The following is a 16429-nucleotide window of genomic DNA, read 5'->3' on the forward strand; positions in this document are numbered from 1 at the left end:
TTGTTGACCACGTGGCAGACAGCATCACTAACACCTTTCTTTCAGGGTAGGTCCCAACCCCTTAAGAGCTTCAAGCCTTCAATTACCCCACCATCATGTCACATGGGACCATCTTCGCCACCCATTTTCCTTTTCCATTTATTACCTTAACCAAGATTTTATAATTAAGTCGGTGAAGTCAAGGGTATGGTAATTGAGCTTAATGCATGCATTACCTACCTTCCTATGTAACACCTTTTTCATTATCATGGACTATTTCACCAGAATTGTATATATATGATAAGATGTAAGAACTCCTTAAAGAAAAGAATGCATGACTGGATCAAATGTCATGTTCTTAGGGGAAGTAAAATATCACAATTGAGTCCATTTTTAAGGGCTGCTCACTACAGTTAACAAGATACCACCTCCAACATGACACCAACTCCTTATCTGCTCTAGCTATTATATATATTCATCTTTTCCAACAACGTTAAATAAATTTTTATCATGCACACACTATACAGCACCGTCCCTATTTTCTGGTAACATAGTCGTGGTTTGCCAAATGGCCAGCTTTAGCACCTTAGTATAGAACAACCATGCAATAAAAACACACATTTTCATTTTCCAATGAACCAACTCCGTTTATTGCTGCTCCCTACCTGCATGTATCTATCTATGAACACTGCATCACTGTCACCGTTTATACATTTAAAAACAATCAAGTCAAAAACCATTCTCTTTTTTCACACATTTATAACCGTATTCCCATTTAAGGACAAATTATAACATAATTCAAAGTTTTCATGATGATGATAATATTATAATAATGGTAATAATAATGTTAGTATAATAAGAATGATAAAAAGTGAAAAGAATAGAATATGTAAACTCCAGTTGGTCAACCTAACCTCTGCACCCGCAGCTCCAGTTGGGTCAACTTCTTGAACCTTCGGACCCACCTTCACTGTTCCCATCCTTTTATATATCAAAACGAAACCACCAACGTTAATGTCTCAAACAGAACTGCAATCTCCGTACCCACAACAACAGCCATGGAAGAACCTACATTATTGTTCCCAGACACAGACCTGGATCTCAGTTTTACCAGCACCACCACCGATCGCACCAGCGCCCGAACCAGCCTCGCCCGAACCAGCAGCCTCACACTCAGCTTCAACGATCGTATCTCAACTAGCGGGCCCTCTATCTCAGTCGTAAACCGTCGCCCCCACCGGAGCTCCGACCCCCACTGGTCCGCCATCCAGGCAGCCACCATGCTCTCCTCCGATGGCCGTCTCCACCTCCGCCATCTTAAGCTGCTCCGCCACCTCGGCTCCGGCAACCTCGGCCGCGTCTTCCTCTGCCGCCTGCGCGACTACGACGGCGCCAACTTCGCCCTCAAAGTCGTCGACAAAGACCTCCTCACCCCCAAAAAACTCTCCCACGCGGAAACCGAGGCCGAAATCCTCCAAGCACTCGACCATCCCTTCCTCCCCACGCTCTACGCCCGCATCGACGTCTCCCACTACACGTGCCTGCTCATCGACTACTGCCCCGCCGGCGACCTCCACTCCCTCCTCCGCAAACAGCCACAGCACCGCCTTCCCCTCTCGGTAGCGCGTTTCTTCGCCGCCGAGGTCCTCGTCGCCCTCGAGTATCTCCACGCGCTCGGAATCGTCTACCGCGACCTCAAACCGGAGAACGTTCTCCTGCGCGAAGACGGCCATGTCATGCTCTCGGATTTCGATCTCTGCTTCAAATCCGACGTGGCACCCAGTCTCACACTCCGGACCCACAACAAACCTCCTCGCGTGGACCCCACCAACGGTTGTTTCAGTTGTAACCGTCTCCCCTCCAGACAACACCACCAAACGTTCCTTGCGGAGTTCATTGCGGAACCCGTGGCGGCATTTTCACGGTCGTGCGTCGGGACGCACGAGTACCTCGCCCCTGAGCTCGTTTCGGGTAACGGTCACGGTAACGGCGTGGACTGGTGGGCTTTTGGAGTTTTCGTCTACGAGTTGCTGTACGGGACGACACCGTTTAAGGGATGCAACAAAGAGACCACACTGCGCAATATAGCGTCGTGTAAGGACGTGAGGTTCGTCCAGTTGTCGGAAGGAGAAGAGCCTGGGATGGCTGAGGCTAGGGATTTGATTGAGAAGTTGTTGGTGAAGGATCCAAGGAGGAGGCTAGGGTGCGCCAAGGGTGCCACTGATGTTAAACGACACCCGTTTTTTGACGGCATTAAGTGGCCCTTGATTCGAACTTACCGGCCACCGGAAGTGAAGGGGTTGGTGAGAAGGAACAGGTCGCACGTGAGTGGTCACGTGAGTTGCAGGAGGAAGAGGTGGTCGTGGAAGAAACTTTCTCATGTCCTTCGGAAATGTAATTTGATTTCAAACTATAGTAATAATAATAACAATTATTATCACTATGTTGATAGTTATAAGGTTAATTAGTTTGGTGAGATAGACATTGGAAGAAGATATGAATGATAGTGTGACCATATACTTTCAAATTTTGGTTGTGCAGTAAGTGTAGTTTTTCGAGACAGGTTTGCTGGTGTACATCAATTACATACAACATATACATATTCATTTCTTCCCTTCATTTTTTGTTATTTGATGAACAATTTTTTTACAAGAACTATATAATATAGTTTTCTTCATTTTTTTCACCCTTATGGTGGCACGAGTAAACTTGGTACAAAGATTTGATAAAACTAAGTGCATGAAGATCACATGTGATTGATGAACATCTATTTTGAAGATCATGTTTCTATAATACTAAATCTATAAATGATGTGTTAAATATAATAGTTACATGTTATACCATATTCGTAGGCTATATGACATAGGTTAGATGTCTTGTTAGTCTTAGTGTGTCCTTTTTAATATGTTAAAATGAGTTTTAACAGGTTAAAATGCTTGTTGTATATAATTTCTCATATGAGCATTCAATCAATTGAATAGTTTTTCAATCGACTGATTTCAGTTAAGTCAAGTGAAATCAACTAATTATATAGAAAATTCAACCGATTGATTTCACTTAAACCATACTATATAAGTTGTGTTTTCGAGAACAGAGGCACAATTATGAGTTTTTAAGTGTGAAAACCTGTTATTCATCATTGAAACTCTCTCTTTGCATTATACAACTGCAATGTGAAGATTGAAGATCTTGGAGGCATTTTGGCTTGAGATTAGCTTGAAGAAACTCGTGTATGGTTGGTGATGGACATTGTAGCACGAAAATGAAGAGGAGAAGGTCCATGACTGCAGTGGAAATGGAGTGAAATGGAGGAGTGGATTCAAGTTTGGAGGCTTTTGAAGCAATGAAGGTGAGACGGAGATGAAACCTATAAGAGAAATATATTCTAGGGAAGGAGGCTAGAGGAGTTCTTGGTAGAAACTAGTCTAGTAAAGTGACTCTAGATGCAATAGGTGTAGTACTCTTAACACTTAGTCTATTACCAATCCAAAGTAACCAAATACAAGCACAGGAAGCTCTCATTTATAGTAGATGAGCCTTACTTAATGCAATGAAAATGAGAAAGGAAATGAAATGCAAATGCATGGCTTGCTCTCTAAGTTACTCATGGGACCATTGGATGCAAAGGAGCTAGGATCTCACGCCAAGTGTCCTCCTTCACATGTCTCATGCATTGTTACAGTTGGCACTATGTGGAAGGAGTTTTTGGAGAGCAATTTTCGGCCAAGGCAGGATTGGCTTGAATTGGCCCAATTTGCAAGCTAATCAAAAAGTTTAAAAAAGCATGGCCTAACAAATGGCCTAAAATTAGAATCTATTCTTGTACTCTCCTCGCCTCCAGGTCGGAATCCGATCTAGTTTTTCGAGTAATACGCAGTTCATCAAAGATTTTCGTAATGGTAAGTCGGATAGTTCGTCCAATGGTAAGTCGGATAGCTCGTCCAATGGTAAGTGGGATAGCTCGTTGAATGGTAAGTCGGATAGCTCGTCAATGGTAAGCCAGATAGCTCGTCCAATGGTAAGTGGGATAGCTCGTCCAATGTTAAGTGGGATAGCTCGTCGAATGGTAAGTCGGATAGCTCGTCCAATGGAAGTCGGACCACTCCGCCAAACTGTTAAAACGTGCTTGTACACAGGCATATGGGCCAATGATATGGCCAACAACAACCCAAAAGAAGTAGCCCAAAAGGAAGAAACGTGGCATAGAAAGAATGCGTAAAATAAGTAGTAACTGACAAGCAAATATCCCTGAATTTTAGGAATAGCCCCTGACAAGATTTCGGGAGAGAATAATGGAGAAGTGGGTAGGTTGGTTAGCTAAAAATCTGGCAGTAAGGTAACGACTGGAATTCCATCAACGCTTGGAAGAATCCTTACGTCAGCAGGAGCAACTACGTAAGTGAAACGAAGACTTGTGCACCTGGATGAGAGACCGCAGTCATCTACATGATCGTAGTACTATGAAAAGGGGTATAGATCAGGAGGAGGGTCATCCATTCGCTAGAGGAATAATGGAGGAGATGATTCCCCCGCATTTCATCATCCCAAAGGTTCCACAATTCTTTAGGAAGGGCGACCCCAAAGCCCACCCCAAAGCCTTCCGAGCTTAGATGTTGATTTCTAGAGGGAGTGACGTCATCCGTTGCAAAATGTTTGTAGGGACAGTCACTGAAACAACTCTCAAATGGTTTCGTAAGCTTCCCAGTGCATCCATTACATCCTTCACTTCTTTCTCTCAGGTATTCTTGGAACGGTTCGTGGTAAATCGGCCAAAATAGCTACAGATTGCTGACATGTTTGACATAAAGCAACACCCAGAGGAGTCGTTGAAACAGTTCCTCAATTGCTTCTGTGATATAAGCATAGGACTCACTAACCCTAGCGAGGAGATGTTGGTAGGGGCTATTGTCAAAGGATTACGAGCAAATCCTTTCAGCAAATCCTTAATCAGATTGCCCGCGACGACGTTGGCAGAGGTAAGAGGCCGAGTTGTAGTACACATTGAAATGGAGGAAGCAATGCAAAAGAAGAGAGCGGAGGAAAAGGAAAAATGCCTGAATCCTGAATACAAGAACAAAGGTGAAGCCCCATGACTTCAAAGAAAATGATTTGTCTTAAGGAGGGCTCAGGCGATCGAGATAAAGGACAAACTCTCGCCAAAATGGGTAGGACCATTCGGAGTCCAAAAGGTCCTTCTCGGAGGGGCATACAAATTGGAGATGTTGGATGGAATGACCATTCCCAAGACATGGAACGTAGCAAGCCTACAGTTTTATTTTAGTTAAATATTTGTCTCTTATATTATTTCTTTCATTTTTTCTGATGTTAGAAAACTTATTTCATTTCTTAAATAAAATCCACACTCTTTTTCCCTTCCAACATCATTGGAAGGGTATTTTAACGAGGTGGGTTGTTCATAATTTGGTGTGTTTGTTAACACTCATATTTAAAGTTCCTTTTTCTTGATTTTTCTGAATCTCGGTCCGACCTCCCTACGCACTTGGTAAAAACCTCAGTACGTTGAGGGCTATCTCAGTTCAGCCTCACTAGGCGCTTGGGAAAAAACCTCAGTACGCTGAGGGCTATATCGGTCCGACCTCGCTACGCACTTGGGAAAAACCTCAGTACACTAAGGGCTATCTCGGTCCGACCTTGCTACGAGCTTGGTAAAAACTTCAAAACGCTGAGGGCTATCTCGGTTTGACCTTGCTACGCGCTTGGGAAAAAACCTCAGTACGTTGAGGGCTATCTCGGTCCGACCTCGCTATGCGCTTGGTAAAAACCTCAGTACGTTGAGGACTATCTCAGTCTGACCTCGCTATGCGCTTGGGAAAAAACCTCAGTACGCAGAGGGCTATCTTGGTCCGACCTCGCTACGCGCTTGTTAAAAACCTCAGTACGCTGAAGGCTATCTTGGTCCGACCTCGCTACACGCGTGGTAAAAACCTCAGTTTGCTGAGGGCTATCTCGCTTCGACCTACGATATGTTTTTCATTATGTGTTTAGTTAAATTTATAATATCCTATAATATCCTATAAATATCCTACACATACCATTAGCTCATTTCAGTAGTTAAAAACTAATCCCGTTATGTTTAACTTAAAGATCCTTTCTTTAAGTTATGAATATCATAGTTTTGTTTTTATGAAGCACATAAGGAAACAAGAAAAAGGGAAACAATTAGTGTAGTTTTAAACTTGAGTCGTTGGATATAAAGCAAATAAAATATTTGATGGCTGACACATGTTAGGGTAGGTGAGATATAATAAATGGAGGCAGAAGTGTTACGTGTAAGACCCGTGAAAATTAATTAATTAAATAAAAATTAATTAATAAATGTGGGTAGTGAGAGTCTTTATGACATTAAATATTGATTTATATAATGTGAAAAAGTATTAACTCAAGTGGTTGAGGGTACTTAATTGTGTAAGAGGGCTTGGGTTCAAGTCTTAGGTATGTCATTTGTGTGTTATTTAATTATTATTATTTTTTTTATAATATGCTAGAGCATGTTGAGTGATAATATAATCATAAAATTATATTAATAATCACAAAACATGATTGGTTGAATTGGTTATGCACTTGAATGGTGATTGAATGGTCATGGGTTCAAACCTTGGTAGGGTTAAATTAGACTTTCTTTTTGTCAATTTTGCTTTTGGCATGAATGTGAAAGTTTTGAGAAAACCCTAATGGAATGGGTAGCCAAGGGAGGCTGGAAAAAAACTTTCCATAATGAACCATTGAATGACAATTATTAGCCATTAAAACCAATTTCTCGTTTTTAGTCATTACCTAGCATTAAGGAACCATTTAAAGGCCAATTTTTTGTTAGAAGAAGGGTTTTGCAAGGTTGTCATTGTCCTTAGAAAACAGAATACAAAAATTGAGAGTTTCGTGAGGTTTGAGTGAGGAAAGGAGCTGCATTGAGAGAGTCAAAGGAAGATCATTGGTGATCAAGGGGGAACTCACAACAATTCCAAATAAACTAAGGAAACTAGGTTAGGGGAGCTGTCATTTCCTTTTTTAATGATATTGTATGCAACTGCATTATATATTGATGCATGAAAGCCTTCTCCTGAACCAAAATTCTTTTATCGTTTAACCTCTTAATGCCTATTGTATGTGATTTTAGAGAATGTATAGGTATGCTTGTGGTTTCAATTGTATTGAGTACTCTCTGTAACTCCACCACTACTATGATTATTATGATTCTTCTTCTTTTTTTATGATTTGCCGAGATGTTTAGAGTTTTTCTCCTAAATGCGGCACAATTATTATAATAATTATTTTTATTATTATTATTTATATATTGTTATTACTAGTTATTATTATTATAATTATTAATTTTATTTTTATTACTATTATTATTTATATATTATTATCACTAGTTATTATTATTATTATTATTATTTTTTATTACTATTATTACTATTATTTCATTTACTATTATTATTATTTTATTATTATTTTATTTTATTATTATTGTTCTTGTAAAGAACAAATAAGATGTCAAACACAAGCGCCACCTTACCCCAGTCCGCAATCTCGTCAGTAGGCTTCCTCCCGGCTGAAATATGTCGTCTGTGGATATCTTGGTGTGAATTGGTTTGGACCCGAGAGGGGTTACCTGCAGAAGAGACTCCGATGCTCAAGTCAGCAAAACCTCTTACAAAGTCAAATCTCGTAATTAGGGGAGTAATGAATGTGTACCTTTAATTGCTGGGGTCCATGCCTATTTATAGATTTATTAATTATGTCTTGCCACGTCATGGGTGGGCCCCTGGTTGGGCCATAGGTGGGCCTGGGTCATGATCCAGGCTTCTTAATTCGAATATTGTGGGCCCCAAGGGCCTTGCTGGTAGTGCCCTGAATATGCTAAGTTGTTGCTAAGTTCTTGTTTAATTATCCTCAATTATCGGCTTAGGCCGGTTACTTCTTTGGCGTTTTAGGCCAGGTACTATCATTCGTTTATACATGGTGATTATTTGCGTCCTTGGTGGTTACATAGATGGGTTTTATGGTTATAATTTGGCTAGGCTGGCTAGGTGTGGTACACTAGTCCCCCAGCCTTTGTCGGTATAGCTATAACAGTAAAGGATGAGAAGTGTTGGTATGTTTGGCTAGGTCGACTAGGTGTGGTACACCAGTTCCCCAACCTTTAAATGTGATGAACAATGTTAAGGCTTAAAATGTGAAGAGGTTTGTGGCAGGTGAAGGGCTGTCAGAAGTCTAATCCAAAGGGGTTTTGTGCCGTCATTTTTTATGTTCATGACCTTTGGTGTGCCTTGTGACGATTGGTATGGGTTGTGACTTTTGGCGGGAAGAAGTTGTAGCGTTTGGGATTCATGTTTATAAATGAAGATGTTGTTGAAAGTGTGTTCACGTTGCTTCATTTGTAAAAAATCTGAGATCAGTTACTTTGTGTGCATTAGAGTTGTCTGATATCTTTCTTATCTCCATCGTCATCCTAAAAAGAATCAGGTATGTCTAGTAGTAGTGATAGGATTTCCTTGTCGAGTTCGAGTAGTGAAAGCTCTGGGGAGCGGGAGTAGTCAGTTGGGTAGTAGTGATAGGGAGGAACCGAGAAATGTGGGGAGGATCCCTATGGATAGGATAGTTGAAGTTAGGGAGGATCCACATGAGGAGTTGGCGAAAAGTAGCTGGTCGGCGAAGACGGGATACAAGTGGATTGCAGCGGACGTGCAAACACAATAGTCAATATTCTGGTGGTCGCGATTGCTGAAGTCATGGCTGAACTGTACTCCTATCTTTGAGAAAGGTGCTCGAAGGGACATAGTGGTGCTAAAGAGGGTAACTACTGTAGAATGTGTCTGCCATGGCCGAGATGGAGCTGCTGAGGAGTTTTTTTACATGTACATGTGTCATTTCTCACAACTACACATTCGGTTCCCATTTGATGAGTTTACTATGGGAGTGTTGTGGTTGTTGAATGTTTCTCCCACTCAATTGCACCCAAAAAATTGGGCATACTTGCAGGCGTTTCGGCTGTTGTGTATGGCTTTGTATTTGCAACCTTCTCCGTGGGCGTTCCTCTACTTTTTTGATACAAGGCCGAGAAGTCCAATGACGTGGTTGTCGCTTATAAGCCGGCTTGGTTTTAACAAATTGGATGCTTTTACCCAATCTTTTAAACACTTTAAAGATGGGTTCTTTAAAGTGGTGATAAAGCAAGTTGGTCATTTGCATTTTTACACCGCTGATGGCAGTACTAAGTTCCCCTTTTTCTAGACCGGCAACCCTTAGAGGTATAAGGGGATGGCGGGGGAGGAGTTGTCGGTGGCCGACAAGGAGGTGGTGGATGCAGTGATGCTCTTTAGCGATAAGATGCCCACTAAGGGCTTAATTAGGATTTATAATTCGGTTCATCCAATTATAGATATTGAAGGTATCTTTTTATATTTTTAAGTGTTACTTTGTGTTTGAGCGTTCTGACGGTTGTATGTTGTGGGTTGCAAGTCATATGGCACAGATGGGAAAGAAGAATTTGACACTCTTCCAAACGTTGCGGAAGGAGAAGGTGGCTAGAGCTACAGCCGCTGGGAACACTGAGGTTCCTAACTTGCAAGAGTCACTTATAGACGTGCATGTGCACGGTGGAACTAAGAGGATGGCAGAGTTGCCGGCTAGGCCCGGTAAAGGAAAGGATGTGAAGAAAGTGTGGGCCGCCTTGATAGGGCCAGGGTCGTCTAGCGGAGGTAAAGGACCAGAGGCTGGCCTGATCGAGCTTCCGAAGACAACTATGCGAAAAGACATCGAGATCAATGTGCTGAAATCGCTAATTGATTCGATTGACAATATGGAGCCTAATGCTTTAGTGAATGCTATGGTTGAGTTTAGTAGCAAGACACTGATACTGGGGCGGCGGGTGGGGTCTTTATATCAGAGAGAGTTGAAGGAGGGAAACCGGGCAAAAGTTGAAGAGTTGCAAGGAAAGGTTGACAAGTATGCCGAGGAGAAAGAGGCCTGGAAAAAGGAGAAAGAAGAGTGGCAAGAAGAAAGGAAGAGGCTGACAACTTGGAAGGTGCGCTGCCTAGACTCGGAAGAAAAGTTGTAGGGCCGAATTGCGGATCTGGAGGCCGATTATGATGAGGTGAAAGAGAAATATGACGGGTTGGAGGTGGAGCTAGAAGATTTGAAAAGTTGTGTTATCCAAGAGCATATAAATGACTTTCAGAAGGGTTTGCGGCAAACGACCTTCTTCTATAAGGATGTTGATGTTAATGATGTGAAGTTTGATGTAAATAAGGATGTGGTTGATGGTGTGCTTGTGGATGAGGCGGAATCTAGGCCCGAGGAGGATGCGGGGAAGAGGGCGGAGGAGGTGGATGCGAACGTTGATGGCGCGGTTGCGAAGGATGCTGATCAAGAGGCGTCTAAGAATCGTTATTTTAATACTTCCAATTTGATGTTGATTCTAAGTTTGTAATAACCTGTACATTAACTACTTTTATGCTAATGTGACGAATGCTTTGTGTATGCTTTGTTGTTTGTTTGATACCGATAACTTGTGTTATAGTGGCGCGTTTATGGTGTGATTTAATCGTGAGTGTGAGTTTGATGTATGTAGTGTTCGCTTTAGAGTGTTTAATTCGATAAGAAGCGTTTTGGTTTGCAAATGCGATTTTACATTACGGGTGTTCGTCGCAGGCCGCTTACTTGTGGTAAGGGTGGAAAACTTAGATGATTACAAGTAAGTCAAGGGTGTTCGACCTAGGCCGCTTACTTATGGTAAAGGTGGGGAACTAAAAACGAATTAACATCAAGTTAAAGGTGTTCGACCTAGGCCGCTTACTTGTGGTAAGGGTGGGGAACTTAGACGATTAAAAAGTAAGTCAAGGGTGTTCGACCCAGGCTGCTTACTTGTGGTAAGGGTGGGGAACTAAAAACGAATTAACATCAAGTTAAGGAGTAGACGTGAGGTTAAGAACCCTTTGTTTTATGCAGAAAATTTGGGGTGCCTTGTTAAAACCTCCCTGGCCAAAACCCTCCTAAGGGAAAAAAGACCAGGTGAGGGAAAAGAGTACACCTAGGGTTACAAGTATATGCTACAATACATGTCTTTAACTAAAGTAAAACTTGAGATGGGACACATTCCATGTATTGGGTATTTCTTCCCCCCATAGTTGTTCAAGCCTATACGCTCCTCCTCCAACATCTTCACGTATCCGGTATGGGCCGTCCCAATTGGCGAAGAACTTGCCATCCTTCTTTCTTGCACTGCTGGCCATTCTCCAAACTAAGTCTCTCTTTGCGAACGATCTTGGGCATAGGTTCACATTATATTTTTTGGCCGTTCTCTGTTTAGCAACTAAGTTGTGTATCTGGGATTTTTCTTTTAACTCGGGTAGGATGTCGAGGTCGGTGCTCATGTTTTGATGATTTTGGATTGGGTCACATAGTTCTCTGCAAAGAGATGGTTCACCAATTGCAACTGGTATCACGGCGTCCACGCCGTATACTAGGCTGAATGGAGATTTGTTTGTTGCTGATTGAGGGGTACACCTGTAGGCCCATAGCACTTCCACTAATTCTTTTGGCCATCGGCCCTTGGCGTTGTCCAACCATTTACGCAGTTCTACTAGTATAACCTTGTTTGCTGCCTCGGCCTGTCCATTGGTCTGTGGGTGTTCAACAAAGCTGGTTACATGTTTGATGCCCAGGCTGATATAAAATTTAGTCAGTTCTTTGTCTATAAACTGTCGGCCATTGTCGGTGATGATTGTATGTGGGACGCCATACCGGCATATAATATCCTTCCAGACGAATTGTTGGACTTGTTGGGCTGTAATGGTGGCTAATGGTTTGGCTTCTATCCACTTGGTGAAGTAGTCGACAGCTACTATCAAGAATTTTACTTGGTCTTTTCTTGGGGAGAAAGGGTCGAGAATGTCCATTCCCCACTTTGCGAAGGGCCACGGGGATAGTATAGAATGGAGTTGTTCTTGTTTTTGATGGATGAGGTTGCCATGTTTCTGGCAGGGTATGCATCTTTTGACAAAATCGTGGCAATCGGCCTCCATGGTCTTCCAGAAGTAACCAGCGCGAAGGATTCTGGTAGTCATGGTGCGTGCATCGGAATGATAGCCACATATGCCTTCATGTAATTCTTTAATGATGTACTGAGCTTGTTCTGCAGTGACGCATTTGAGAAGTGGTTGGCCGTATCCTCGTTTGTACAGGTCATCGCCTATCATCGTGTACCTGTCAGCTTTAGTTAGCCAACTCCTGTCAGTGTCAGGTGGGGGGTTACTGGTTTGGAGGTATTGGATGTAGGGAGTTGTCCAATTGTCGTCTTGGTGTTGAGTTAGGGTGTGACAAGTGTTTGTGATGGAAGGGGCGGATAGCGTTTGCTATAAGAGTGATCGGTAGTGGCTTTTTAGCTTAGTGCTGGCTAGTTTGGATAATATGTTGGCTCTGATGTTTGCGGATCTGGGAATGTGTTGGACGCAGACTTGTTCGAAGGTAGATTGGATGACTTTTTGGACCAGGTGATAGTAATGTAGGAGGGTAGGGTCTTTGATCTCGAACTCGTCATTTAGATGGCCCACAGTAAGCTTGGAATCGGTTTTGCATGTGAGTGATTTGACACCAACTTCGCGGGCTTGGTTGTTGGACGTTCTGAAGGCGAAGTGGAGGGATTTTTCGACGAGGACGTCGTTGGGGCCTTCTAGGACGATGTCGGCACCTACCTCTTTTGGGTTTGACGAACCATCAACATAAAGTGTCCATTGGTCCTCTTTAGGGGTTCGTTGGAGATCGTTGACAAAGTCTAGGAGGCATTGAGCTTTGATGGGGCCGTGGGGTTCATAGCGGATGTTGAATTCGGATAATTCGACGGCCCAAGATGACATGCGACCCGCGAGGTCTGGTTTCTGCAGTATCTTCTGGATGGGGTAGTCGATTTTGACGATGATGTTCTGATTTTGAAAATAGGGACATAGGCGTCGTGTTGCATGTACTTGGGATAGGGCTAACTTCTCCACCATCTGGTATCTGGTTTTGAGATCTTGCAGGGTTCGACTGACGAAGCATACAGGGTGTTGAGTGCCATTGACATCTTGAACCAGCACGGCGCTTACGGTGTGATCCGTGGCGGTGATGTAAACGAGTAGGGGTTGATGGGTGTCTGACTTATGGAGGATGGGTGGTGAGGTGAGGGTGGTTTTTAGTTTTTGAAAGACTTGTTCACAATCGTCGTTCCACGTGAACTTGGCCGATTTTTTGAGCAGTTGAATGATGGGTTGGGTTTGTTCGGCTAACTAGGGAAGGAAGCGGGAGATGGCGGTTAGTTGGCCTATGAGACGTTGTACTTCTTTGACACTGTTGGAGCTTCGCATGTCAATAATTGCATTGCACTTTTCGGGGTTAGCCTCTATGTCACGTTGTGTAAGCATGACTCCGAGGAATTTACCACGGTCGACGCCGAAGACGCATTTTTTGGGGTTGAGGCGGAGGTTGTATTGTCTTAATGCAGAGAAGATGGTGGACAAGTCTTGAGCATGCTGGTGATGACTTCGGGATTTGACGACCATATCGTCAACGTATACCTTGACACACTTGCCCATTATATGGCTGAAGACCTTATCCATTAGTTACTGATATGTTGCTTTTACGTTTTTGAGGCCGAACGGCATGACCTTGTAGAAGTAGTTGGCATCGTTTGTAATGAAGGCGGTTTTGTTCATGTTGGATGTGGCCATGGGAATCTGGTTGTAACCAGAGTATGCATCAAGAAAACTGAGAACTTTGTTACCGACTGTACCGTCGACATGCCGGTCAATGTTGGGTAAGGGGTAGGCATCCCTAGAACAGGCTTTATTGAGATCCGTGTAATCAACGCACATCCGCCACTTGCCATTAGCTTTCTTGACTAAAACCACGTTGGAGAGCCAAGTGGTGTAGTGGGCTTCTTCGATAAACCCTACATTGAGCAACTTGTCGACTTCGGCCTTGGTCGCTAATCGACGTTCTTCGCCAAGTTTGCATTTTTTCTGGGACACATATCGGGCATCCTTGTAAATGGATAATTTGTGGGATGCGACTTGAGGGTTAACGCCGGGTAAGTCAGCAGCTGACCAAGCAAAGAGGTCTGTGTTGTTGATGAGGGTGGGTGTAAGGATGTCGCGCTATTCAGGTTGTAATCTAGTGTTGAGTTTGATGACGCGTCAATTAGTGAGTTCTAGTGGTATGGTTTCTTCGACCGACTCGAGGCGGGCATCTTAGCCTACTCTGGGGTTTAGATCATCGCCAGATAAGGCTATGTCAGAGTCGGGTGGTTGTTCAATATGATTGGTCTGAAGGATGGGAAGCTGCGGGCGTAGGCTGGCCATGTAGCATTCGCGTGCGAGCCGTTGGTCGCCATGAATGGTAAGGATGTCGCCAGATGGGGATGGAAATTTCATGGCCAGATGAGGTGTGGAGACGACAACGCCAAAAGTGTTAAGTGAAGGTCGGCCGAGGAGGACATTATAGGATGTGGGCGCATCGATGACGAGGAATCGGATAGGTACTGTCTTGCATTATATATTGATGCATGAAAGCCTTCTCCTGAACCAAAATTCTTTTATCGTTTTACCTTTTAATGTCTGTTGTATGTGATTTTAGAAAAGGTATATGTATGTTTGTGGTTTCAATTGTATTGAGTACTCTCTATGACTCCATCACTATTATGATTATTATGATTCTTCTTCTTTTTTTTATAATTTGCCGAGATGTTTAGAGTTTTTCTCCTAAATGTGGCACAATTATTATAATAATTATTTTTATTATTATTATTTATATATTGTTATTACTAGTTATTATTATTATAATTATTAATTTTATTTTTTTATTATTATCACTAGTTATTATTATTATTAGGTTAAAATACCTTTTTGGTCCCAATTTTCGTCAAGTCTTTTCAAATAAGTCCTAATTTTGGTTTTGTGTTCAAATAGGTCCCAATTTTCGTCAATTTTGTTCAATTGGGTCCTTTTTTGCTAACACCGTTTAAATCATTAACGACCATGAACAGTGACTGTCACGTGTCACTTCGTGATTTTTTTCAATTTTTTTAATTTTTTTTAAATTTTTAAAAATTTTTTTAAATGTACACGTGTCAACCCAAGAGTGTGCCATGTATCACTTCGTGGTTTTTGAATTTTTTTTGAATTTTTTTTTTGAATTTTTTTTGAATTTTTATAAAATTTTTTATAAAACTTTTTTAAATTTTTTTAAATTTTTTTAAATGTCCACGTGTCAATCCAATTGCGTGCCACGTGTCAAAGTCAATGTTCTAAATTCAATTTGGTCCCTATATTTGTTATTTTTGTTCAATTAGATCCCAATTTTTGTTAACATTATTAAAACCAAATTTAATTTTTATATTAAAATTCACATTTTTTATTAAATATTTTTATATAATATATTAAAATTCACATCATTATGACTTTGATATAAAAATTAAATTTGGTCACATCTTCGATAAGGACCAAATTGGTTAATTTTAACAAAAATTGGGACCTAATTGAACAAAAATAACAAATATAGGGACCAAACTGAATATAGAATATTGACTTTGACACGTGGCACACTATGAGGTTGACACGTGGACATTTAAAAAAAATGTAAAAAAAATTTAAAAAAATTCCAAAAAAAAAAAAAAATTCCAAAAAACCACGAAGTGACCCATGGCACGCTCTTGGGTTGACACGTGTACATTTAAAAAATATATTAAAAAAATTTTAAAAAAAAATTAAAAAAAATAAAAATAAAAATAAAAAAATTGAAAAAAACCACGAAGTGACACGTGACAGTCACTGTTCATGGCCGTTAATGATTTAAACTGTGTTAACAAAAAAGGACCCAATTGAACAAAATTGACGAAAATTGGGACCTATTTGAACACAAAACCAAAATTAGGACTTATTTGAAAAAACTTGACGAAAATTGAGACCAAAAAGATATTTTAACCTTATTATTATTATTATTATTATTTATTTTTATTACTTTTATTACTATTATTTCATTTATTATTATTATTATTTTATTTTATTATTATTTTATTATTAGTACTATTATTATTATAGTTATTATAATTATTATTATTTATATATTATTATTAGATTTTATTATTATTATTTTTATTTATATTATTATTACTATTATTATTATTATTATTATTATTATTATTACTTTATGTACTATTATTATTGATATTTTATTAATATTATTTTATTATTATTTTTAATATTATTATTATTATTATTTATATATTATTATTACTAGTTATTATTATTATAATAATTATTTTATTTTTACTATTATTATTATTATTATTATTTATATATTATTATTACTAGTTATTATTATTACTATTATTATTTTTATTATTAGTACTATTATTATTATTTTATTTACTATTATTGTTAATATTTTATTATTATTA

The 16429-nt window shown here is 40.5% G+C and overlaps 1 protein-coding gene across 1 annotated transcript; it reads left to right on the forward strand.

Annotated features, from left to right (window-relative positions):
* Positions 1 to 821: 821 nt before the first annotated feature.
* On the forward strand, positions 822 to 2596 carry WAG1 (WAG 1). The gene has a single exon (XM_028086044.2). It carries the CDS (start codon positions 1038 to 1040, stop codon positions 2445 to 2447), a length of 1410 nt encoding a protein of 469 aa, XP_027941845.1. The 5' UTR covers positions 822 to 1037; the 3' UTR covers positions 2448 to 2596.
* The last annotated feature ends 13833 nt before the right edge of the window (positions 2597 to 16429 follow it).

Source organism: Vigna unguiculata, chromosome 1 (genome assembly GCF_037176805.1).
Source record: "Vigna unguiculata cultivar grain cowpea cultivar isolate G323 ecotype 2 chromosome 1, ASM3717680v1, whole genome shotgun sequence".
In the NCBI taxonomy this organism is placed as follows: domain Eukaryota; kingdom Viridiplantae; phylum Streptophyta; class Magnoliopsida; order Fabales; family Fabaceae; genus Vigna; species Vigna unguiculata.